At 45.8% G+C, this 25,538-nt stretch overlaps 1 protein-coding gene across 2 annotated transcripts in view; it reads right to left on the bottom strand.

Moving 5' to 3' along the window:
* KIAA1328 (KIAA1328 ortholog) overlaps positions 1–25,538 on the bottom strand; it is a 258,629-nt gene that overhangs the window by 73,210 nt on the left and 159,881 nt on the right. For both annotated transcript variants that reach the window (XM_066618101.1, XM_066618102.1), the window contains exons 7-8: positions 13,185–13,852; positions 4,742–4,846 (exon numbers count right to left, since the gene is read on the bottom strand). In XM_066618101.1, coding sequence (XP_066474198.1) covers positions 4,742–4,846; positions 13,185–13,852 — 773 coding nt within the window. The remainder of the gene's footprint in view (positions 1–4,741; positions 4,847–13,184; positions 13,853–25,538) is intronic.

The raw sequence follows: 25,538 nt of genomic DNA, 5'->3' as shown, positions 1-25,538 counted from the left end.
TTAAAAAAAACATTTTAGCTCCATGGCTTTGGGGGGGGGGGGAAAATGGTGGTATTTCAGCAGCATTTGGTGAAATCTCTGAAGGTGGGATGGCATTCTGGGGACAGATTACTGGAAAAGTCAGATCCTTGATCTGATCAGCAGAATCTTTGTTACCCTTAATGGGGTAATAAGCAGGGACTCTTTAGTCTACAAAAAAGGCACCTGAGGGGGGACATGATTGAGACATACAAAGTTATGCAGGAGGTGTATAGAGAGATGCTCTTTTCCCTCTCACACAACACCAGAACCAGGGGACATCTGATGAAACTGAGTGTTGGGAGAGCAAGGACAAAAGAGAATATTTCTTTACTCAGCGTGTAGTTGGTCTTTGGAACTCCTTGCCACAGGAAGTGGCAATGGCAGCTGGCCTAGATGCCTTTAAAAGGCGATTGGACAAATTTATGGGGGAAAAGTTTATCACAGGTTACAAGCCATGAAGTGTATGTGTAGCCCTGATTTTAGAAATGGGTTTTGTCAGATGCCAGATGCAAGGGAGGGCACCAGGATGCAAGTCTCTCGTTGTCTTGTGTGCTCCCTGAGGCATCTGGTGGGCCACTGTGAGATACAGGAAGCTGGACTAGATGGGCCTCTGGATTGATCCAGTGGGGTTCTTCTTATGTTAATTTCTGGTGGAGACCTTAACTCTGAATCGTGGACCTAGTGGTGTAGCTAGTGGGGGTGCAAAGCACTAAATTTTGCAGGGAGCCTCACTGCTCCATGCAAGGGGCTCCTTCCTCTCCCCTTCGGAGCCAGGTGCATGCCTCTGCTTTGCTCTTATGCATTTCTTATGCGTGTGTACCCAGAATGGCTCTGAAGGGGAGGGGCCCCTTGCATGCCACAGTGATGCGCCCTAAAAGGCTTGGTGCTTTGCACCCCTTCTAGCTACACCACCAGCTGGGCCCAAAGCTAAGAATATCAAGAGCTTTGAGTTCAGTAGTAGAGAATGCACTTTTCACATACTGTAGAAGTTTATGGTTCGGTCTCTGCCATCTCCTGTTAAGTCATTTCTGCCCAACGTTGCATATATGCAAAAGGAACCAAATGTGTACACCTGTGGGCTGGGCAAAAATGCACTGTTCTTCAGTCTTGGGGTTGGGACCCCACTGGGGTTGCGAAGTCTCAGTTTTGGGGTCACAGCAACTTATGGGAATGAAATAGATTGAAAAATACTGGACTAGAGCACCACCAAGTAAAGGGGGAGGCACCTGGTGTGCCCCTTCAGGTAACAGGAGATGGTATCTACCCTGCTTAGGTTTTTAACAATTGTGCTAAAATAGCTTTCATTAGGCTTCATGTTGACTTTTTCTGTTCTCTCTTACAAGAATATTTGGTTACAGTGAACAGTGCTGGGAGGTTTATACAGGGACAGAGAGTGAGTGGATAGGGTCCCTGGAAGGGTTGGGACCAACAGTGGGTCCCCAGTCTCATACTTTATTTCCTTATTTATTGGGTTTGTGGCACAAAGAAGATTCAAGACCACTGTGTGAAAGGATTCCATATAGGGAAGGACTCTGCCCTGAGACTTTCAGCTGTTGCTCCTGTTCCGGTCAGAGAACACAGAACTGGCCCACACTGACCAACAGTCTGATGCTTCATACAGGCAGGTTCCATTCTTGAATTCTCTTTGAAAAACACGGAGGATTTTAGTATTCCCAGCCTGGCTGTGTCAGGAAAGGGACATACAATACCTTTCGTATCTTGTTTCTCCTGGAAGAGACAAGAGACTCAGCACTCGCTGTGGAAGGAGCTGCGATAGGCAACATACATTCTTGTCTTTGAAAATTCTCTCTCCTAACTGGGCAAACAGGCACCTTTTAGCATAGTGGTCCTCACATATTTAGTAGGGGGGAGAGCGACTGTCCCTCAGCCCAGCAAAATGTCTTCTCAAGTTTGCTGCTGTTACTTTGGCTAAAAAAATAAAAATAAAAGATTTTGAGCTCTTCTATGACAGGGAACTATTTATTTATTTGTTTAGCTAGATAAACTGCTTTGTGAAATTTCTTCTGTTCAAAAGTGGCATATAACTATCCTTAATAATAATAATTAGAGAAAGCACAACATTATTCAATGCAGAGGAAGGTGCTTGCTTCTCCAACCAGACATGTGAGTCTTTCCCCTTCCTGCAAAAAGTCAAATGGAGCTGAAATCAGCCTTTGGCTCTGTGCTTGCTTGCAGAAGCTTTCTTGCGGGCAGGTAGAAAACTGGTTCCTTCCAACAGATGACAAGATGCCTCAAAAGTGCAAACCTTGTTTCTGACAATTACCTCTCAAGTGCCGAGCACGGCTACCCGCTCCAAGTCGCCTTTGTTTTCCCATTAAGAGCTTGCCTATTACTGGGACCTTTCCTCTTGCCCTTGCGCACGCTGGTGAGGCAGACACAATCCCTTGCCTGCTATTCTTCCCACAGATAATAGAGAATAAATTGCAATTAGATTTGGTAATTGTAGATAATTAACTCAAAATGAGCAGTTAATTATAAAAAATATGTTTTTCGGGTGTTGATTGTATCATTTATTTTTGTTCAAAACTCTAATGTCTCGCTTGAACAGTTTAATATTTTAAATACTTTTTACCTTTAAAAACACACTCGCGTACACAAAATATTTTTTTTTCTTTTTAAAAATGGAGCCATGCTTTGCTAGGAATTAAAATTAAGATTTTACCTTGGAAAATATTCATGTCAACCAGAAGGTAGAGATAACGTCTTATCCCAACAAATTTATTCTTTTTTCCCAAAGGTCTTTGGCATTTCAATGCTACAGTCCAGCTGCTCAGCACTGTTCTCCAGCCCTAATAATCACATGCACTCTTTTCAGAGACTGAAGCAAACATCACTTCCATATTCAAATGCATAAAGGAGACAAATTGACTTGTCGTTTTAGGCTCCTCTGGCTTTACATTACATTAAATTATTTAGGGCGCATTCATCTGGTAACCTTTGCAGAACTGATGAATGAATACAGGAAACAAACTTTCTGACATCTTGCTGCCAAACTTCACAACCAGCTGGCACCAAGACTCGGGAATGCAGAAGAGCACGATAACTTTGAAAAATGACCACACTTTCCATCAGGAGAGTGAGACAGAGAGAGACGGACCATCTCGTGGACTCTGAAAGTCTCATTTCACATACACCACATTATCTTCCAACTCTGCCGCTCCTCCTTCCATCTTCAATCTATGGGAGCTGTTACCGTTCTAATCCACCTGTTATCAGAAGCACATGCAGATGTGAGAGGGGAGAGTCACTCATGGAATAACATGTCTCTTTAATACGTCTGTTCTCCAACAATTACATACTGCCTTTTGGAGAGAAAAATGCAAGGAAGGATGAGACTGTTTACTGCCACCTCTATGAGGAAGTGAGTGACACGTTCTTATCTGAAAATGAAGATCTTCCTCTAGGGAAAAGGAAAATCCTGTCCACAAGCAGAAGAAAAAGTCAACTTGCCTTACAGATTGAGATGGACATGCTACAAACAAATCGAAAAACACTGAGTGATGCATCGTGACATGTAACTGAGTTGATCAGAAACTCTGATATCAGTCAGAAGAGAGACGCCAAAGGAAAAGGCAGACCCCATCCTTAAGACCAGGAGGCAGCAGCAGAACCTGAACAGCCCTGATCTCAGATTCACTATGTGAATAATTAATTTTATCCGAGAGAGTGGTGACACCTGCTGCTCAATCTTATGCATGTGTATTCAGGAGTGGACCCCACCGTATTTCCTAGTAAGGGCTGCAGCCTTAGGAACGGTGCGCAAAGCGTCTTCATGTCAACTGCACTGAAAACAAAGGAAGGGCACTGCAGAGCTTGCCCAACATCACCGAATCTTACACCAGCTCAGCAGCTGACCATAACGGAATCTGCAAAGCCGCTATACCAAGTCAGACCATCTAGTCTAAGATTGTCTCCCCTGGCTAGCAGGGGCTCTCCAGGATTTCAGACATGGGTTTCTTAATCAACACCGGGAATGCCAGGGATTGACCCTGGGACCTTTTGCACACATTACCTGCTGCCCAAATGGACAGGTGCGTGCATGTGTGCAGCCTCCTACCCCAAAGCTGCTCCCTCATAGGCACAAATAGGTTCCTGGGCACAAATGCAGCAGCTATTGCTAAATTTATCTTGCAACAAACAGCAACAAACACGCTGAAGGCTGTATGTTCAGTTTATCAACTACACTCCCGGACACAAGGGTCCAGGCTCCTCATCATGCCCTCATGCCTGTGACCAAGAGGAAAAGGACACAAGCATAGTAGCCTTGAATCACACTGCAGAACCCCATGCAAAAATATTAACAATTCCTCTTGCCACCAAGCCCCAGAGCTCTAGCTTATGGGCTTTGCAGCCTCTCCTCTCCCAGCCAGCTTGTTCCTGTAGCACCTCTACGTCCTTTCATGAGTGCGGTTGGGTGTCTTGGCTGAGCACTCACAAAGAGCCCCACCACCATACCCAATGCTACATTACTCATTCAGCCCATAGCACTGCCCCCAAGCCCAATGGGACACGCACACACAAAACTTGCCCTTGAGTTTGCCACCAGCAATCAATGCTTATTACTCCTAACCCAAGAAAATACTACCAAGAAAGAAAATATGTTCTTTTTTTTTTGGTTAGCATTCTGCAAAACCCTTTAGACAAATCATAAAACATACTGACACATGAAAACACTTAATAGGGAAGAGCAAGACATTACCTTAGGCCCCCACTAGAGCCATTCATCACAGGGGCCAGGCCGCCTGCTCTCATCAGCACTTCATCAATGAGCAGTTCTTCTGAATTAGGAATACGGCCTTTAAACCTGGAGGAAAAAGAACCACACACCACTGTAAACATGCACAGTGCTGAACAAGCTATGCTTATGTCCACCCCTTCTGTTTTACGGCTTCTTCCCCATTTTAGAGAAGAAGTACGTAGAAAACTTCAGCTGCAAGTCAGCTCTTCCCAAAATGAAACAGGCTTCTCCATTCTTCTCTCCAGTTATACAAACACTTCTTGGTGTAGGCACTGAGTAGAAACAACTACTGCAGTGAATGGGAGAGCTGAGAGCACAGTGGAGCTCCCAGACACTCAAGGAATCACTAGCTGAAGGCATAAGGCAGGAATTAAATTCCACACTAAAAATCTCTGAAATTCTGTAGGAGTCCTGCAAATCTGACCTCTAATTGTGCAAAACTGCAAAGAGAGCTATTCCATTCATGCAGCCACACTGTGCACAGCTGCATTTCTGCAGGGTCCTTCCATTCTTCCTACACATTCTCAAGTAAGAGAAAGAACCGCTTCATAACATGCATGATTCATGCACGAAATGTGCTGCCTATGGCTCAGAGAAGTTCCACAAGTGGCCACACCTTGTCTTGCTACCCTAGACAGACCTGCAAAGCAATTCCATGGCCTTAAGACCAACATGATCTTTTCAGATCACAAAAGGGAGGGCCTCTGGACCCTCATAACTCTTACAGCCTGCTCAGTCAAAGCCCTGTGCTAATGGAGGCAAGGGTCTCAGGGGCAATCCAGAAACCCCCAGCCGCCACCTTTCCCTATCGGAAATGGCCATTCCCATCAGGAATGGGCAATAGAACTTTATCAAGGACCATCTCCAAAAAAAAGAATAGTCCAAGATGAGCTCATCCCAAGAAAAAACTCCAAATTAGTCTCCATGTTAAACTTCATGTTAGTCAAAAACTCCACAGTAGTCTGGCCATGGACAAATCTACAAAATGCATGTCATGGTTTATCATGAGATCTTTTCACTTATATATTGATACCTGGAGAGGGAGGGGGAGAGAGTTTAAACACTCAAAGTGCAGGTCCAGTCTTGTTATACACGGATTTTTTATACACGGATTTCACTCAACACGAATGGCCCCTGAAATTGAGAAGGAATGTGCTGCTCCCTGGAGAAGGGGAAAAATGCACCCCTTTAAAATCAGTTTAAAAAACTGAACAGTCCTTTAACAATAGCCTCCTTAATAGAGAGGGGGGGGGACAGCTGGCTGACAATCCATCAATCCTTCTTTCTCCGACCCCTCCCTTCCCCCTGAGCACACGAAAAGAAAGGTGATCACTTTGCATTGGTGAAGGGAGGGGCTGAGTGAAGTGCCTTTCTAAGCCTTGGAGGAGGACTGTTGTGACAGAAAAGTGAATATTGAGGACCAGGTAACATCTGAACAGGGAAAGTTTCTGCTTGTAGCCATGCTGCTAGGCCTGCGTGCAAGGCCCCAGCTGTAACCAACTTCCAATTAGTGCATACTAGGTCTGAGAAAACTGTGGAAGAAGCCGCTTCACAGGGCCTTTCGATACCGTACCAACTAGGCTTCAAGGCCAACTTGATTAACAACAAGGTACAGCTGTGAACTTCTAAGGTTGGGCGTGAGGATTCCACCATGAGCAAGAAGGCTCGTGGCACGTCCACCTGAAGAATGTTTGGCTGGAACCAAGTTCTGATTGGTGGGTGGGTCAGGAGACCTATAAAGGTGAGGGAAAAGAGCTCTTCTATGCTCTAGCTTTGCCTCTGGCTTGAGGGGGCCTGAGCTTTGACCATTCTGGCGAGACGGACCCAACTTGACTGCAGCAAGATGGGTTAGACTGGACTTTGGAAATCTAAGACTTTGGTGAGTGATAGTTAGTGTTAGGCACTATCTCTTTATTGTTTTAATAGTGCTGAGTGTTGTATTGTATTGGTGTGCCCTATCCTAAATTCTAAAACCTTTGACTGATGCAGTGCTGTTTGTATAACTGTTCTTTAAATCTATATTCAATAAATCCTATCTATTACAACTGACTGGATTATTGGGACTGGTGAAGCGAAGGGGACTGGTTGTGGGAGTTAATCCAGTGTGACTGGGTGGAACCTGGAGACCCAGTACTAGGAGCCTGCTCCGAGGTTCAAGCCAAGTCCAAGAGGGCTCAGGCTGGAGCCCCCAGGGCTTCAGGGGAGGGTTCCCCAAATTTGGCCTGGCTACCAGGATTGGAAGCTCTACGGTTAAAGAGCAATTGGTAACTGGAATTGGAAAGACCTGAGGGTTGTCAGGTGGTTATATGGGTTTATGGCCACTTGATTACCCTAAGGGCAATAAACAGATTTCACGGCCCATTAGGGAGGGTCAATGGTATCAAGCAGGCCCTAGGTCCAACACAGAAGAAAACTGCCCCTCTGAAGTCTGCCGCAGGTGAGGTCAGCCAGGATTGGGCGCAGCAGATGGAACGCTGGGTGCAGCACTACTCTGAGCTATATTCCAGAGAAAATGTAGTCACCGAAGAAGTGCTGAACAACATCGAGTGCCTGCCTGTGCTGGAGGAGCTTCACAGTGAACCAACTCTAGAAGAACTTCACGTGGCCCTAGACTCCCTTGCCTTTGGCAAAGCACCTGGAAAAGACAGCATCCCTGCTGAAGTCCTAAAGTGCTGCAAAGAGATCATCATCACTGAGCTGCATGAAATCCTCTGTCTCTGCTGGAGAGAAGGTGGAGTACCTCAAGACATGAGGGATGCAAACATCATCACGCTGTACAAGAACAAAGGCAAGAGGGGTAACTGCAACAACTACCGCGGCATCTCTCTTCTTAGCATTATAGGAAAGCTGTTTGCCCGAGTTGCACTAAAGAGGCTCCAGGTACTTGCAGAGAGCGTCTATCCAGAATCGCAGTGCGGATTCCGAGCCAACAGGTCCACCACTGATATGGTATTCTCCCTTAGACAACTGCAGGAGAAATGCAGAGAACGACGGCCACTCTTTATAGCCTTCATAGATCTCACGAAGGCTTTCGACCTGGTCAGCAGGGATGGCCTCTTCAAGATTCTCTCCAAGATCGGATGTCCACCCAGGCTCCTCAGCATCATCAGGTCTTTTCACAAGGACATGAAGGGCACTGTTGTCTTCGATGGCTCCACATGAGACCCCTTTGACATCCAAAGCGGAGTGAAGTAGGGCTGTGTTCTTGCGACAACCTTGTTAGGGATTTTCTTTTCTGCCCTGCTGAAGCATGCCTTTGGAACTGCAACAGAAGGCATCTATCTCCGGACCAGATCAGATGGAAAGCTCTTCAACTTCTCCAGACTGAGAGCAAAGTCCAAAGTCCAGCTGAAACGTCTGCATAACTTCCTCTTTGCCGATGATGCAGCTGTCACTACCCACTCTGCCAAAGATCTCCAGCAGCTCATGGATCGTTTTAGCAAGGCCTGCCAAGATTTTGGACTGACAATCAGCCTGAAGAAAATACAGGTCATGGTTCAGGATGTGGACTCACCTCCCTGCATTACAATCTCTGTGCATGAACTGGAGGTTGTCCATGACTTTGTGTACATTGGCTCAATGATCTACGACACTTTCTCTGGATACCAAGCTAAACAAACGCATCGGTAAAGCAGCTACCACGTTTTCCACATTTACGTAACAAGAAGCTGATGGAACACACCAAGATCCAGGTCTACAGAGCTTGCGTCCTGAGTACACTTCTGTACTGCAGCGAGTCATGGACTCTTCGCTCACAACAGGAGAGGAAACTGAACGCTTTCCACACGTGCTGCCTCCCACGCATCCTCGGCATCACCTGGCAGGACAAAGTTCCGCAGTTCTGGAACGAGCTGGAATCCCTAGCATGTATGCACTGCTGAAACAGAGACGACTGCGTTGGCTCAGTCATGTCGTAAGAATGGATGATGGCCGGATCCCAAAGGATCTCCTCTATGGAGAACTCGTGCAAGGAAAGCGCCCTACGGGTAGACCACAGCTGAGATACAAGGACATCTGCAAGAGGGAACTGAAGGCCTTAGGAGTGGACCTCAACAGGTGGGAAACCCTGGCCTCTGAGCGGCCCGCTTGGAGGCAGGCTGTGCAGCATGGCCTTTCCCAGTTTGAAGAGACACTTGGCCAACAGACTGAGGCAAAGAGGCAAAGAAGGAAGGCCCATAGCCAGGGAGACAGACCAGGGACAGACTGCACTTGCTCCCAGTGTGGAAGGGATTGTCACTCCCGAATCAGCCTTTTCAGCCACACTAGATGCTGTTCCAGAACCACCATTCAGAGCGCGATACCATAGTCTTTCAAGACTGAAGGTTGCCAACAAGTAAGTAGATTACGCTAAGGGCGATAAACAGATTTCATGGCCCATAAGGGAGGGTCGTCTTGATTGTCATATTATTGATGAATTGTCGTCTTAATGACTCTTATCTTACATCACAAAGGTCAGCAAGGCTGTTTTTAAATCACCGGAGCAAAGAAACTTTGTTTTTTAAATTGATTTGCTATAGTGCGTTTTTTGCCATCCACTAGAGTGCTTGGAATCGAACCCATGGGAATAATGAGGCTCAACCTGTATTTTAACGTGGGGCTCAAAAATAGGATTACGTAACATGAAAGCAGCACTGCTGCTGGATCAGTTCAAAGGTCCCTATTGGCTCAAATACTATACACGCTTACCTTGGAATCTGAAATCAAAGGGTTTACTTCTAAGTAAGCATGCCCAGAATTCACTGTCAATCTAGCACCCCAACTCCATCAGCTGCCAGCCAGGTACACCTGGGCAGCCTAAAAGTAGGACATGAAAAGAACAGTCTTGCATGTTGACTGCCCCTCCCCCCTCCCCCAGCTCTGGTTTTTAGAGATGCAATGCCTTACAAAACAGAAGCTGTATTTCACCACCAGGGTTGATACATGGAAAGACCTCTCTCTCCTCCAGGAACTTAAATAACTCAATACCTTGAGAAGGGACTGAGCAGAGACAAAGGTTGTCGCTGGTTCGCCCTCTGCAGCTTTTCTGCTAACTAGCGTTTTACCAAATGTACAATCTTCTCAGCAGAAGCGGAATACAGCAGATGTAAGGATACACAAAAAGAAAAGCATAATTGCAGAGACACTTCAGGAGTCCTGTCGTTGGGCAGGGGAGCCCCACAGAGTGCTTCAAGAGCACTTTCAAAACACCATCACTGACTTGCACCATCCCCAGCCTTCCTGATACTTCCCCCATCAGTGAAAACAGAAGTATGGATTTAAGATGCTTGATTATTAAAACTCTATGTGCTCCTACTTTGTTCCTCTTTGTTCTTCTTTGTTCACCTTTGTTTGTGACCCCAGTAGTCTTCTAAAAGCAGTTCTGATTGCTGCTAACAGAGGACAACACACATTTTGCTTCCTTAAAAGTTACACCAATTCCTGGGTATATTTGGGGTGCTGATTCCCAAAATGGCATCCGTTTTGCCCTGTCATGTCTAGTTCTGGAGATATAGTATAGCCTCATTAGTGAATGGTTCAAGCAGCTTCCTCATGAGGAAGGCTACACCATGGCTTCCTCATGAGGAAGCTGCTTGAACCATTCACTAATGAGGCTATACTATATCTCCAGAACTAGACATGACAGGGCAAAACGGATGCCATTTTTGGAATCGGCACCCCAAATTCATATCAAACCACCATAAAGTTTGGGAAAAACTTTTCTGACCCTCAATTTTGTAGGCCTATGTAATCAAACAGGCATTTTACAAACCAAAGCTATACAAGTCAGTTCTGAATAATTTCATACAGAGTAGACAAAAGAAGAGTTCAGGGACATTGGGAACCACGGGTGCTGCATTTGCCATGCCTCCTGGTGAACCCAGACCCGGCTGAGCACATAAGCATGGCAGCATCTAGGAACTAAACCCTGCTACTATTGCCCAAAGTCCTCCCTGCCACCACCCTTGCCTCAATATGTTTGAGAAAGGAAGGAGACACTGGGCCAGAACGGATCCCTCGAGGATTAGCCTGAACACCACAAGGGTCTGGTTCCAGTTCCTTTCCAATGGATTGGGGAGCAGGAAGGAACACCCTTGTAACCTACCATCTGAGTCCAGTCACTAATGAACACCTTTATAACCCTGCAAATTCAATCATATAAATCCATTATTTCCATCAGTGGGGCAATGACTTGAATGTTAGGTCTGGGTATGGGAAAGTCAGAGGCTTGAATTCCTGCTTAGCTGTGAAGCTCACTGGATAGCCTTGGACACAACATCTTTCTCACTTCAGTCCAAGACCAAAATGAGCTCCCTGGAGAAAAGGCAAGCTAGCAATATAACAAATAGATTTGTTAGGATCCAGAAATCATAAAAAGATTCATGCCCTTTTTTTGGAGAACTTAACTGATGTGTTTCCATGACTCAATGTTAAAATTATTTGCCTTGAAATCCTAGTTTCAAATCCCTGGCACTTCAAGTTAAAAAGAAACTCAGAGAGGAGCTGGAGACAGCCAGTTGGTCAACCTGACCATGGAGGGAGGCAACTGGTTCTGGCCACAAGGACCCCCACCTGGAAAATAAATGTTGGGCTCCACCACTGCTCTGGAGATAAACAGAAGTCCACTGGGCAGGCCAGAATTGTCCAGGGCTGAATTACGGGGAGAGGCTGGGGAATAGCGTCTGCGGGACCCCACTGAACAACCATTAAAGAAAAGAACAGACCACAGCAACTAGGTAATCACCTTCCTAAATCCTCAGCAAGGCCCAAGTCAGAGGGATGAACCTCCATAACTCATTCAGTGTTGAGATTCCCGCTTGGGACCACTACATCCATTCAAAACTGAGCTTGCTCTCACTGCTCTACATGTGAAGTAAGACCAGCTGAGAGCACTCAAATGGAATTCATGTAGGGCTCCTGGACTCATGGCAAATTTTTCTAACCCCTTCACACCTGAGTTGTCAGCAGCCAGCAGGGATCAAAACCAGAATGCCTGGCAGCTGGCCGGAAGGAGACCTGGATGTAGCTGGTGCCTGAAAAAGGCATATTCCATTGGCAGGGGAAGATGTTGTGCATGGATGACACTGCTGGTGATATAGTACTGCTTCTCATAGGATGCCTTTGCTCAACCAGTAATTTTCCACCTATTTATTCTCAGGGTAGCCTTTCTCTGTCTACCTGCCTGCTGAGGAACCACTGCATGCTGTTGATGATTTGGGGGCATGCTGTTGCACGTTCAGCACACTGTTTAGATGTAGCAGTGGCCAGAAAGACTGGGCCCCATTGTTGCTCCTTTGAACTGGGTATGAGACTCAAGCCCTCCCACCATCACTGCTTGGAACATGTGGAGGAGAAAGGCTGGTGGCAACCACAACATTTGGCTGGTGAGTAAATTCAGACCAAAAATTGTGAATCCCGAGAACAGCATTTGCCAAGATCTCATGGAATTCTCTTTAAAAAATGATGCAGTCTCCAAATGATTCATCTTTGGCTTTTGAAAACCTAATTTCTTTTTCCCCACAATGAAATGCAATGGCGGATTATGGATACAAGCTTTAAAACAGAGTGGTATTATCTCATAAAGGATCAAAGACCTCCAAGCAAACACATTTCCAAATCACATGATTTATCACCTTTCCTCACATTTGAATTCCCAGCATAGGATAGCACCATGCTTTACATGGCAATTGCATGCAATGTATGGGTACAGCGGTGTCTTGCACCACACACATGCAGCACAAACAACAGATGTGTGTCTTTACACACCCCTGAGTAACGGCAACACAATCCAGGGCTCCCAGATGAGTACATGACATGGTGGGGCCTCGGTATCCATGAGGGATCTGTTCTCGGACCCCCCAATGATATAAAAAACCATGGATACAGAATCCGCAGCTACAGAGGCCCCATCTGTATTTAAGCGTTTTCTGGGAAACGCCAGTGTATTATCTTTGAACCTACAGCAAAAATGGCGATTACATCAACTGTCAAGCCATTCTGAATGATTCAGCCAATGGGGATTAGCAGCCATGTCTTCACAAGGCCGGCTAGCTACAAAGATTGCTGAGATACCTCCACGCAAAGCTAAGAAGCACATAGATGCTCACCCCCATATCTTATTTTTTGGCACTGTCCATGCAAAACATGGCATAAGCAACTACCACAACCTATGGGCTGCTTGGAACATAGTTGTAGCCAATATGCCTCCGAGACACTATGGACAATTAGTGCAGATCAGATTCATTTTTTAGAATCTCTCTTTCAGTAAATGAGAAACTTCTTCAAAGACTTAGACAGCAGCTCAGAAAAGGTCTGTGCTTGTCTAATCCACCATCAGACACTGGACCAAGAGAGATATCATCTGACCTGCCTTCAACCTATGCCAAAGCCTGCCTACATGGTGATGATGCCCCAGCTCCTCACTCACCTGTCGTAGTCAAGTCTGGATTGCTGGAGACGCTGCTGCTGAAGCAGCAGTTTCGCCTCCTGCTTGGCCAGCAAATTCTGAAGACGTTCCTTTTCAATTTCCAGCTCCATTTTCTGCAGCAAAAGCTGCTTTCTCCTTTCTTCTGATAACCTTTGACCATATTCTGTATCTTTCAGTCCAGAGTCTCTGCTGCCATTGAGCCCAGAGGTGCCTGGTGAGTGAGAGTAATCTGTGAATGATTCACAACATGGTCTGGAATGCCTTTTGGGAATGTGGCAGCCATTTTGGAAAGAATCAAGATCTGAGCTACCCGGTTTCTTGTGAAAACAGCAAGTCTGAAGAGGACACATATTTCTCCTCTGGTCCACAGCAGCAGTTCTTCTGACAGGAGGCGGTGCTTCAGACTTTGCTGGGGACACCATGTTGTTGCATTTACCATGCAATCCGTTCTCCAGTAGGAATTTGTTCTGCTCCTCCTGCTGGCTATCATGGATTGCAGCCCCAAGAACCTGACTGTTCCTATAGATCTGATCCACCGATTTGCGACTAGGACTTCCACATGCCACTCTGTTATTCTTGTATAAAATCTGCGGTCTGGCTATGCTGAGGTAGGATCCATCCAGTTCCAAAGGTGGCAGCAGCTGACCCAGACTTCTGCGATTAGACATCTATAAATAATGAGAAGGGGAAACAAAAGTTACATTTCATAGAAAATATTTTTAATTGGTTTACGGTATACACACACAAAAAAACACCTTGCAGTACCATCAATAGACTTGAAGCAGTTTCCTGATCGACACCTAGAGCAACTCCACAGAAAATGGTTTTCAAATGGAAGAGACAAACATGCTATCAAATCTGCAATTTAATTCCATCTACACAGGTACAATAAATATAAAACCACTGCCTGCAGGATCTGGGGCATAAACAAGGCACTTCAGCCTATCAAGAAGTTGCAAGCATCTAGGGTTACATAAAATCAACTTGAAGTGTGGCAAAAAAGGCATTAAATGTTAATGTTTGAAAATGTTTAATTTTGAATACGGAGCCAAGAAATCCATTCAGCCTCTATAAATACCGCCTGATTGGCCGTTACACAGCAGGGGATTTGATGTAAAACATTTCACCTTGCACTGAATGGGATATTACTTACTGTTGGAAATTTGATGAGAGTTTTTGAAATATCCTTACAGAAACACTGATAAAGAGCTAGACCACTTCCTGTAAAATACGGTTCTACATCAAAAGCTGTCATTCAACTACAAAATGCATTTAAATCCCACCATAAAAGTGGCTTTTTCAATTAAGTTGGGCTGGCGATGATACTCTGATAAAATTCCAAAGCCAGGAAAAAATGCTCATTTGCATTTGTCGACCCAATCCAGAGGTGGGGGGGGGATAAGCCCAGCATTTGCCGATCTTGCATTAAGGGATATTCAGAAGCAGCAGCCCTGCACAAGAGTCCAGCAACTGCACTACCAGCCCATTCTTGCAGTTTTCAAGCAGGTACTCTTCTTTCTTTAGCAAGAAGATGGGACCGTCACTAGATTTCAGGCGGGATTTTTATTGGGGGACAGGGAAATAAGGCCATGGCCAGCATTTCAGGGTGCTTAATCACAGAAAACAAGTTCAGCAAAGGTATCCAAAATGATTTCATAGGAGTTCAAGGAGGGAAAACTTAAAACATGGGGGGTCAGACTCGTTTCATACCGAGGGCCGAATGGCAATCATGATGCCAGCTGAGGGCCGAAAGTGATGTTGTTAGGCAAGAAGTGATGTCATTAAACAACTCATAACCAAAAATAAGCACTTTTTCTCACTTAGGAATTTATTAACTACAAATGACAGAAGACAAAACACACAAATCTTTATCATATTTCAAGATATGGGAGAGCCCAATTTTTGTGGGGGTTGCCCTTTTAGCAGTAACATCTCAGCACTGCTCAGCAGTTGAGAGCCCGAGGGCCAGATAAAAAGCTTCTGCGGGCCGCATCTGGCCCCTGGGCCTTATGTTTGACACCCCTGCCTTAAAACATACTCACTGATGAAGAGAATGTTTCTATCTGATCACATCTGAAGTCGATTCATTCTATCGCCAGAACTCTGAATTTGCATTTTGATAAAAACAGAATTCAAACACAGAACCTCCCATCAACTTTTACTAAACAGGTAGACTCATCGGAGTATACAATACAAATCCTAATTCTATATTTCTGTAACTGGCATTTCACATGGATTCCTTGAGGCCCATTTTGCCACTATGGATCTTGGCAATTCGCTCAGCTGCTTTGACTTCCAGAGTATTTTCAAGCACAACTCAAGTTGTTGGCATTACCTATAAAGCTCTGCAAGACTGAGAATCCGGATACCTGAAAGACAACTGCCTCCCACATATACTTGCTCACACACTGAGCTTATCACTTGAGCCTTTCCTCCATGTTCCATCATCTACTGAAGTCTGCTCAACAGGGGTGTATGACAGGGACTGTTCAGTGGAGCTCCTCATATGTGGAACCCCATGAGATTCAGTTGGCTCCTACACTGCACTGCCTGTGTACAAGGAGACAATGAAAGTGCTCATTTTTTGTTTTCTCTGGAGTTACTTTGGTTTTCACTGTATTGGGCTTGTGCTGGTTTTGGTTACCACTCTGACCAGTTATTGGTGGTTTAGAGTCAGATGGTTTTTAAGTCATTTTACTGAATGTTGCGAGCCACCTTCATTTAATCTCCTAAACTGAACCAAAAGGTAGCATATAATTTGTAAGTGAGTACCATAGCTTTGACTTCTGGACAAGTTAAAAATGGTGCCGTTTTATACTAACAGAGAAAAGCTGGGTAACAACTAATTCTGCAGAAGTTCTGTCTCAGTTTCTTTTCCCAGTGCTGAGGAACCAAACAAATCTCCATGAAAAATCTAATAGGTTAACATAAGAACAGCCCCACTGGATCAGGCCATAGGCTCATCTAGTCCAGCTTCCTGTATCTCATGGAGGCCCACCAAATGCCCCAGGGAGCACACCAGATAACAAGACACCTGCATTCTGGTGTCTCCCTTGTATCTGGCATAGCCCATTTCTAAAACCAGGAGGTAGCACATACACATCATGGCTTGTAACCCGTAATGGATTTCTCCTCCAGAAACTTGTCCAATCCCCTTTTAAAGGCATCCAGGTCAGATGCCGTCACCACATCCTGCAGCAAGGAGTTCCACAGACCAACCACACACTGAGTAAAGAAATATTTTCTTTTGTCTGTCCTAACTCTCCCAACACTCAGTTTTAGTGGATGTCCCCTGGTTCTGGTGTTATGTGAGAGTGTAAAGCGCATCTCTCTATCCACTTTATCCTTCCCATGCATAATTTTGTATGTCACAATCATGTCCCCCCTCAGGTGCCTCTTTTCTAGGCTGAAGAGACCCAAACGCCATAGCCTTTCCTCATAAGGAAGGTGTCCCAGCCCAGTAATCATCTTAATTGTTCTCTTCTGCACCTTTTCCATTTCTACTATGTCCTTTTTGAGATGCAGCAACCAGAACTGGACACAGTACACCAGGTGTGGGCTTACCATCGATTTGTACAACGGCATTATAATATTAGCCGTTTTGTTCTCAATACCCTTCCTAATGATCCCAAGCATAGAATTGGCCTTCTTCACTGCCGCCGCACACTGGGTCAACACTTTCATCGACCTGTCCACCACCACCCCAAGACCTCTCTCCTGATCTGTCACAGACAGCTCAGAACCCATCAGCCTACATGTGAAGTTTTGATTTTTTGCCCCAATGTGCATGACTTTACACTTACTGACATTGAAGCACATCTGCCATTTTGCTGCTCATTCTGCCAGTTTGGAGAGAGCCTTCTGGAGCCCCTCACAATCACTTCTGGTCTTTACCACTCGGAAAAGTTTGGTGTCATCTGCAAACTTACCCACCTCACTGCTCACCCCTGTCTCCAGGTCATTTATGAAGAGGTTGAAAATCACCGGTCCCAGGACAGATCCTTGGGGCACACCACTTTTCAACTCTCTCCATTGTGAAAACTGCCCATTGACACCCACTCTCTGTTTCCTGGTCTTCAACTAGGTCTCAATCCAGGAGAGGACCTGTCCTCTAATTCCCTGACTGTGGAGTTTTCTCAGTAGCCTTTGGTGAGGGACCGTGTCAAACGCCTTCTGAAAGTCCAGATATATAATGTTCATGGGTTATCCAGCATCCACTTGCCTGTTGACCTTTTCAAAGAATTCTAAAAGGTTAGTGAAGCAAGACTTACCCTTACAGAAGCCATGCTGATTCTTCCTCAGCAAGACCTGTTCATCTGTGTGTTTTGAGATTCTATCTTTGATGAGGCATTCCACTATCTTACCTGGTATAGGTGTTAGGCTGACTGGCCTACAGTTTCCCAGGTCCCGCCTCTTTCCCTTTTTAAAGATCAGCATGACATTTGCTATCCTCCAATCCTCTGGCACCGTGGCCATTTGGAGGGAAAAGTTGCATATTGTAGTCAAGAGATCAGCAACTTCATTCTTCAATTCCTTAATAACTCTTGGGTGGATGCCATCAGGGCCCGATGACTTATTGATCTTTAACTTATCAATGAGGTCTGAAACATCTTCTCTTTTAACCTCTATCTGACTTAATTCCTTGGTCAGGAGTGGCCGTTTGGGCAGCAGTATCTGCCCGAGGTCTTCTGCCATGAAGACAAATGCAAAGAACTCATTTAATTTCTCTGCCATCTCCAAGTTTCCTTTTATCTCCCCTTTCCCTCCCTCACCATCCAGCCGCTTCTCTGGCAGCTTTCCTGCTTCTAACATATTTGAAGAAGCTTTTATTATTCCCCTTAATATTGCTGGCCATGTGCTCCTCATAGTGTCTCTTGGCCTGCCGTATCACCTTCTTACATTTCCTTTGCCACAATTTATGTTCTTTTTTATTCTCCTCATTAGGGTAAGACTTCCATGTACGGAAGGAAGCTTCCTTGACCTTTACGGCTTCTCCAACTTGGCTCATTAGCCATGTGGGCACCCTCCTGGACTTATTCGAGCCCTTCTTTCTTTGTGGTATACACCTCTGCTGGGTCTCTATTACTGTTGTTTTAAGCAGCCTCCATGCACTCTGGAGAGATTGGACTCTTTTTACCTTCCCTTTCAACCTCCTTCTAACCAGCCTCCTCATTTGAGGGAAGTCCGCTCGTCAGAAGTCAAGGGTTTTTGTGAGAGATTTGACAGGTATTCTTCCCCTGACGTTCATGTCAAAACGGATCACAGCATGATCACTGTTCCCCAATGGCTCTGTAACATTGACATCTCTAACCAGGTCCTGAGTACCGCACAATATTAAATCCAGAGTCACCTGCCCTCTGGTGGGCTCCATGACTAGCTGCTCTAAGGCACAGTCATTCAACATGTCAAAAAATCGGGTCTCATTTTCATGACCAGAACACAAATTGACCCAGTCGATGTGAGGATAATTGAAGTCCCCATGATTACAACCCTGTCCCTCCTTGTCACCTCCCTGATCCGTTTCCTCATTTCAAGGTCCCCTTCTGGTTTCTGGTCTGGAGAACGATAGTCCGCCCCCAGTATTACATTGCTCTTTAGGCCTGGTAATTTAACCCACAGAGATTCTACAGTGGAGTCAGACCCACCTTCAATCTCTACTTTGCTGGATTCTATCCCTTCCTTAACATAAACAGCCACCCCACCTCCAACACGCCCCTGCCTGTCCCTCCTGTAGAGTTTATAGCCCGGGATTGCAGTATCCCACTGATTCTCCGCATTCCACCAGGTTTCCGTTATGCCCACTATGTCGATGTTTTCCCTTGTCACCAGACATTCCAGTTCTCCCATCTTTGTACACAGAATGCCCCAGGATGGGCTGCTTATTAGCTCCTTTATCCCTGCATCCTCTCATTGTGCCAAACCATCTATCACATCCCATCATGCTACCATTCCCAATTTCTTCTCCTACTCTGTCTTTACCTTGTTGTTCTCTAACCTCCCCATCCTCCTCCCATAGGGATGAGGAGTCCCAAACCGGATGTCCCTCGGCTCCTGTAGGTTCAATTTTCATCTATTTCTAGTTACACAATTCATTCTAAACTGTCAATTCCTTATTCTAAATAAAAGTCTCTATCTTGCACATGTATTTTACTGGCAGTTTGTCAGGGTTAGAACATAACCCAGGTGAAATTTGCAGTCCTGAATAAGGTAGGGCCTAATGTATGTGAAGTGCTGAGTCACCAGGTCTCAGGTGTAAAGTGAGCTAGCTGATGAGTCATGTATCATGAGACAGGGTGCGGTAGGAGGAGGAGACACCACCCATCCTGATTCCTGCACAGAGCTTTATAAGAAAGCCCTCGTTTGTGGGTCATTGGTGGTCCTTCGTGTTGTGAATTTTGCTGTCTCTGCTTTGCTTTGCTGCTGTTATTGTTGTAAATTTGTAAATACAGTCTGAAATGGTGATGGATTTTCTCATCTCTGTGTACTCTCTACATTGTGGGCTGTGTCCTTTAAGCTGCTTTCCGCTGGACAACCAGATAAGGAGCTACTCCCTCCTCGATAAAGTTACACTATAATTCACAAATTTTGGATGTTTAGGATTGAATGAACAGTTCTTAAACATGTATTTTTCAGAGTTGGTCTCCACAAATAATTGGAAAATAGCAACAGAGTTTGTGGATTGCTCCAGTTCAGTCTGAGGGTGGTGGTAACAGCAGAGGCAGTTCTGATGAGAAGTCAACCACAACAAAGATCAAGACACACAGAAAAACAGCCTGACAGGGGAAGGTTATGCTAGGACCCTCCTCTGTGCCATTTTGTAGTTCAGATCCCATATGAGGAGAGAGCATTCAGTTATGGTCTCTCTCACCTTCAATCTAAAGCAGTGTAGTCAAAGACAATTTTATCTACTGCTGTTTGTGTAGATCAGCCCCCAAACAACAGAATTCTGATATCTGCCTTCTCCTCTGAAAATCATTCCCCCCCATAAGTACAAAAATACCAAATCAGTGTTGACACAACATTGTGAGGTTGGTTAGACTTAGCAATACTGACTGGCCCAATATTACCTAGGTCTTCAAGAGAAGCATGGATTTTGAACCTGGGTCTCCCTGCTCCTAATCCAATACTCTAAACACTAGACCATGCTGACTCTTTCCTGCCATGGGTTTCCAGGTCCATATTTGTGAATTCAACACAGTCCAGAATGCCAGTGGGGGTAAAAACAACAAAAGGAGGAGGGAAGACTTTTGCAGGAAATGCAACTGACAGGGGAAGAGGGAAAGCACTCTCCCTCACCTCTTCCTGCTGCAAAGCACTCCTTCTCAGAGGGTGGCTAATGAAAAAATAAATTGTAGACAAAAGGGGGCAAAAGGGGGCCAATGCTAGATATGCCTGTTGGAAGGTACAGTGCAGTTTGGTCCTCAGTCTAAATTCCAGTTTTGCTAATGTAAGAAGCAGCCCTAAAGGAAAACATTCCTTGTTTTCAAGCGCTCTGCAAACTCTAAGCTAGCCATGCTTACGCACCCCCTCTGCTCCTGGAGAAGTACTTCTGTGGCCCCCAACCAGCAGGCATATTTTTGACTCAATGCGACAAGCTGTGTTAAGCAATCCAGATGGTTATGCGGTGCTTTTGTTGAGTTAGGATAGAAATTACTTAGAAGAAATATGCAAAATTAAAACATAAATGAAAAGTATCTGATCTTCAGCCTTATTCCTTCCATTGCCCAATCTTTTACTCAAATCTCCATTACAAAAACAAGTCTATGATTAATCATTACAAAGCACCTAGATGTATGTGACAAGAGATTGCTGATATTAATACCCCAAGATAAATAAGGGAGATAACAATGTAAAAAGGTTAGTTGCCCATTTTCTTAGCTGGAGATAAAGTGCCATTGTTGCTCATGAATGATGTATGATTGTGATTGCTGGATTTCAAGTGTGCCATCCAGAAAAAGAAAAAAAATGATGCGAAGGTAACAGTAACAAAGCGGCATTGTTCCCGTTTCACACAGCGGAACTGGTAGGACTGCAGATCTGGGGCCTTTCAGGAGACTGTTGGCACAACAAGGCAGATCTCTTCATCCACATCTCCCAAAACGACACCCACGGATTCTGGAAGGGTTGTATTGTTTCTGGTTTAAAAAGAACTGTCCAAATAGTAAGACAAGACCGTTCATTGCTTCCACCTTCCATGCTGGGATATTTCCAGCAGAGTCCAGGAGCCCCAAACCCCAGTTTTCAAAATGGCTTTGGCAGTAATTTTCAAATTCTGCATCAAAAAACTAACGCCGGACTCAGAACTGTCTCATGTGTTCCCTGAAGCATTTGGTGGGCCAGGCCTCAACACTCTGGGGGGAAAAGGTCCATTGGGGGAACTCACTCAGCTGGTCCTTGGCAGGGTGCAAAAGGGGTTTTCTCACATTCCTCTTCCAGAGCTCACCTGGCTCTTTCTTGCCCTGGTCTGTGGCTGCTCAGGTCCTGCTCCATTCCACCTGGCCTTCTATCTTCCTGTGCCCTGAGAATCCTCTGCGTTTTCCAAGGATTGGGGGAACAGTCACACAGGGGACCTGAAAATATCTTGCTGCCCCCCAGTTCTGGAGGCCCTGGGTGAAGCCATTCATATCTTGCAGATTTGCCAGGGAGGGGGGCTGCTCTCTGACTTTTGCACTGAGCTTTTGGGGAAATTAGACAACTCAGCAGCTCCTTCCCAGGTGGCACTGCCAATCCATCCCTGCCACCACCTGATGAACACTGACTGCATCAGTGGCAGATTGTGAGGGATCTGGGGACTGGTGGATTCAGGGTGTCTTTCACCCAGAGTATTCCACTACATCCACTACAGCCATTTAGTTATTTGATTTTTCTCTGTAAACCACTTTGTGAACATTTAGTTGAAAAGCGGTATATAAATACTGTTATTATTATTATTATTATTATTATTACATCCTCCAGCCTGCTGCTAATTCAAGCCACAATGATCTGCTTCCCACTCACTTGAATGAAAAGCAGATCAGTCTCTTTACTGTGCTCCTCGCACACTGCTGGGAAACCCAGAAGTGCAAGACTTCCAGTTTCATTTCAGGGACAGTGCAAATGCTGCTTCGAGGCAGTGCATGAGGAGCATGGTGAGTGTCTGGGGCTTTTTCTTTTGGTAGTGCAGAAGTTGTGGATCTGAGATGGCATCAGGCAGTGTTCCAGGTTGTGTCACCCCTGCCATTAGGCCTGCAAAATGTGAGTGTCCTTCTCCCAAGGGAGATGCAGAAGGCTCAGGGAAGGGTTGCAGTTTCACTCTGCCTAGAGAACACACTCCCTTCAATGATGCTACGGCTGGCTTGGTGACCTCCCTCATGGCCCCAGAATTTCTGTCACACTGGCTATGCCTTTTCGCTAGAGCAGCCATTTTCAAACACCGTGTCATGGCGCACTAGTGTGCCGCGAGTGGTCCACAGGTGTACCACAAGAATTTGTAGGAAGATCATTTAATTAGTAGGGCCAATGGGGATGTGATCCCCCCACTGGCAGCCTGGTGTGCCTTATCAATTGTCAAAAACCTGATGGTGTGCCTTGACAATTTTAGTGCCTCGTCAGTGTGCCATGAGATGAAAAAGATTGAAAGTTGCTGTTCTGGAGATTTGTCAGAGGAGCAACCTGGGCACATTTCAGAATGTTCTATTTGGGAAGGCGTTTTGTGGTAGGGTGTGAGCAGGCCAAGCCCTACATGGAAGTAACTACTGAAAATAGTAGAACAGCTTGGGAGGAGAGCCATAGCAATGGAGGAGTTCCCTCCCTGATCCACAGGCAACTCTACCACCCCCTCGCGAAATACCAAGCACTGACATTTTGCCAACCTGTCGACTGTGGCGCAGGCCTGCACTCCCCCAGCAAAAGCATTCCCTTGACAGTCCTGTGTTTGGAATTCGCATTCTCTGTGTTGCCAACTTTATCAGCATGCAAAAAGCCCCCCCTCCCCTCCCCGCCCAGTGCTGATTTCAGCCTCCCCCCTCCCCAACACTCCTGCCCTTTATTTTACCAAGGGCTCAGCAGTGCAGGACCTAGATAAATATTTCAGAAACAATACTATCTGTGAGCAGATCAGGTTGCTGCCAGTTCCCAGGGCACTTGGAGTTCACACGAAAGAAGGGCAGGCAAATGCCGGCTGCATTGCTAAGTTTGGGGCCTGCATGCATGGAGCCGTTGGCTGCCTGATCGGGAATGCAAAAGGCAACAGCTGCATGGTAATCTCTGCCAAAGCCCCATCCCGAATAAATGGAGTGCATTCTCCCCAGCGCAATTAACTCACACACTCTGGCAGCTTTGCTAGAAGATCATCAAGGTAGATTACCTTCCAGCATATGAACTAAATACTTACAGGTGTTATATCATCCGTTATTACTTACAAACTTCTGCATTTAACAAGACATCCAGGCAAATGAATGATCTCATTTATGAATTATTTATTAGCGTTTCACAGCATGCTCCTGGCGTCATCCATGGCCTTTTCCAGGTCATATGACACCAATTAGAGCTGAATTTTAAATTATTCAATAATCTGAACTCTCTTGTCATTTAACATATAGATATCAATGCAGTAAACAAGTTAAGTCTAATGGGCCCCGGAGGTTTGTATTCCCCCCAACCCGTCCGCTCCACTTTCCCTCCTGCCTATCAGCTGCAGAGGCTGTGCTCCACTGGCAGGAGGGGGCGAGGGGGGCGAATGCAGGAAGCACACACATTTGCAAGGTTTTAATATCAGTTATTTTGGCCTGCCGTAGGGATTTCATATCACCACTTTACAAGCACTGAATTTAAAACATATTAAAAGTCCTTAACTTCAAGCAGCTGCTGCTGCTGCTGCTTCTTCTTTTGGGTTGTACGTTCTTTAAAAAAAAAAAAAAAAGTCTGTAAAAAGGGTCTCTCTGGGATAAATTGCACCAAAAATTTCTCCCAATTTGAAAAGAAGCCAAACAGCACTCTGAAGCTAGACCCTTCAACAGGAAAAATCAGCCCATGTTCCCATTTTGAGAAAGCACAAAAGGAGGGGAGAAAATTACAGTCCTGTTATTTACTCCAGGAAGAAGGCACACAGCATGAGCTACAACAGTCAGAATTCTTAAGCTTTCCCTCAAGCAGAGGTCCTCAGACTGTGACACAGCAAACCTCCCCAAGGCCAGAGAGCCACTTGTTTGAGGCTTCTGCCTATAGGCGGTGGTGCGTCTCCCTTTGGAGGACGCCATTCTCACATAAACCTGCCTTATACAAGGGATAAACCACTGGCCTAGCAAGCTCAGTATCATCTCCTCTGATCCTCAGAGGTTCTCCAAGGTTTCCAGCAGAGATCTGTCTGCGCCCTGCCTCCCGAGTGGAGATGCGAAGGATCGAGCCAGAAACCTTACATACCTAAATCATGACAATCATCGTGATGTAATCCTTTCAAAAGAGGACCCAGCCACAACTGTTGACTGTTGGCAACCTTCAGTCTCAAAAGACTATAGTATCGCGCTCTGAATGGTGGTTCTGGACCAGCGTCTAGTGTGGCTGAAAAGGCCGATTTGGGAGTGACAATCCCTTCCACACTGGGAGCAAGTGCAGTCTGTCCCTGGTCTGTCTCCCTGGCTATGGGCCTTCCTTCTTTGCCTCTTTGCCTCAGTCTGTTGACCAAGTGTCTCTTCAAACTGGGAAAGGCCATGCTGCACAGCCTGCCTCCAAGTGGGCCGCTCAGAGGCCAGGGTTTCCCACTTGTTGAGGTCCACTCCTAAGGCCTTCAGATCCCTCTTGCAGATGCCAACTATAAAGTGCATAGGATGCATACGGGTGCAGTTAGCTGGGTGGGCCATTGCTGAACGTGCCTCCCTGTGTCACAAGCAGGCTCAGTGACTAGCCCATGAAGCGCTCCCTGATAGGTCCATGCGCTCCATCCTCCCAGCCAAGTGAGCCTATTTGTGGCGATGCCGGATGCTAAATGCTCCAGGCGGTGCTCTTTGCCTGCCTCCCGCTGTGCCTAGACGTTAGAGAGCAACTCTGTATACTGGAGAGGGTGGGTTCTAGATCTGCCCCCACCTCTTGGTGTTTCTGGTCAGTGAGTGCCTTACTGGGAAGACAAGCCCCTTGGCTGGGCTCAAACCTGTCTCGCCTGCGTTCCACTGTGAGTGAGTGACCAGTGCCCTGACTTGTGCGAGCGCAGTTGGGGCTCTCCTCGTTACTTGCCCTGATCCTTGCAATCCTCTCTGGCAAAACGGTTCCTTCCAGCTGGGCAACACTCACCATACACAATATTTGCATTCCACGGCTGCCCTCTTTGCAGGTACCTGTCTTTCACTGCTGGGTGTGATTTCATCCTTGGATGTGTGTGCT

This window comes from Tiliqua scincoides, chromosome 2 (assembly GCF_035046505.1).
Source record: "Tiliqua scincoides isolate rTilSci1 chromosome 2, rTilSci1.hap2, whole genome shotgun sequence".
NCBI classification, from domain to species: Eukaryota; Metazoa; Chordata; class Lepidosauria; order Squamata; family Scincidae; genus Tiliqua; species Tiliqua scincoides.
The sequence above is the reverse complement of the archived record's forward strand: the minus strand, read 5'-3'. Positions and strand labels throughout refer to the sequence as shown.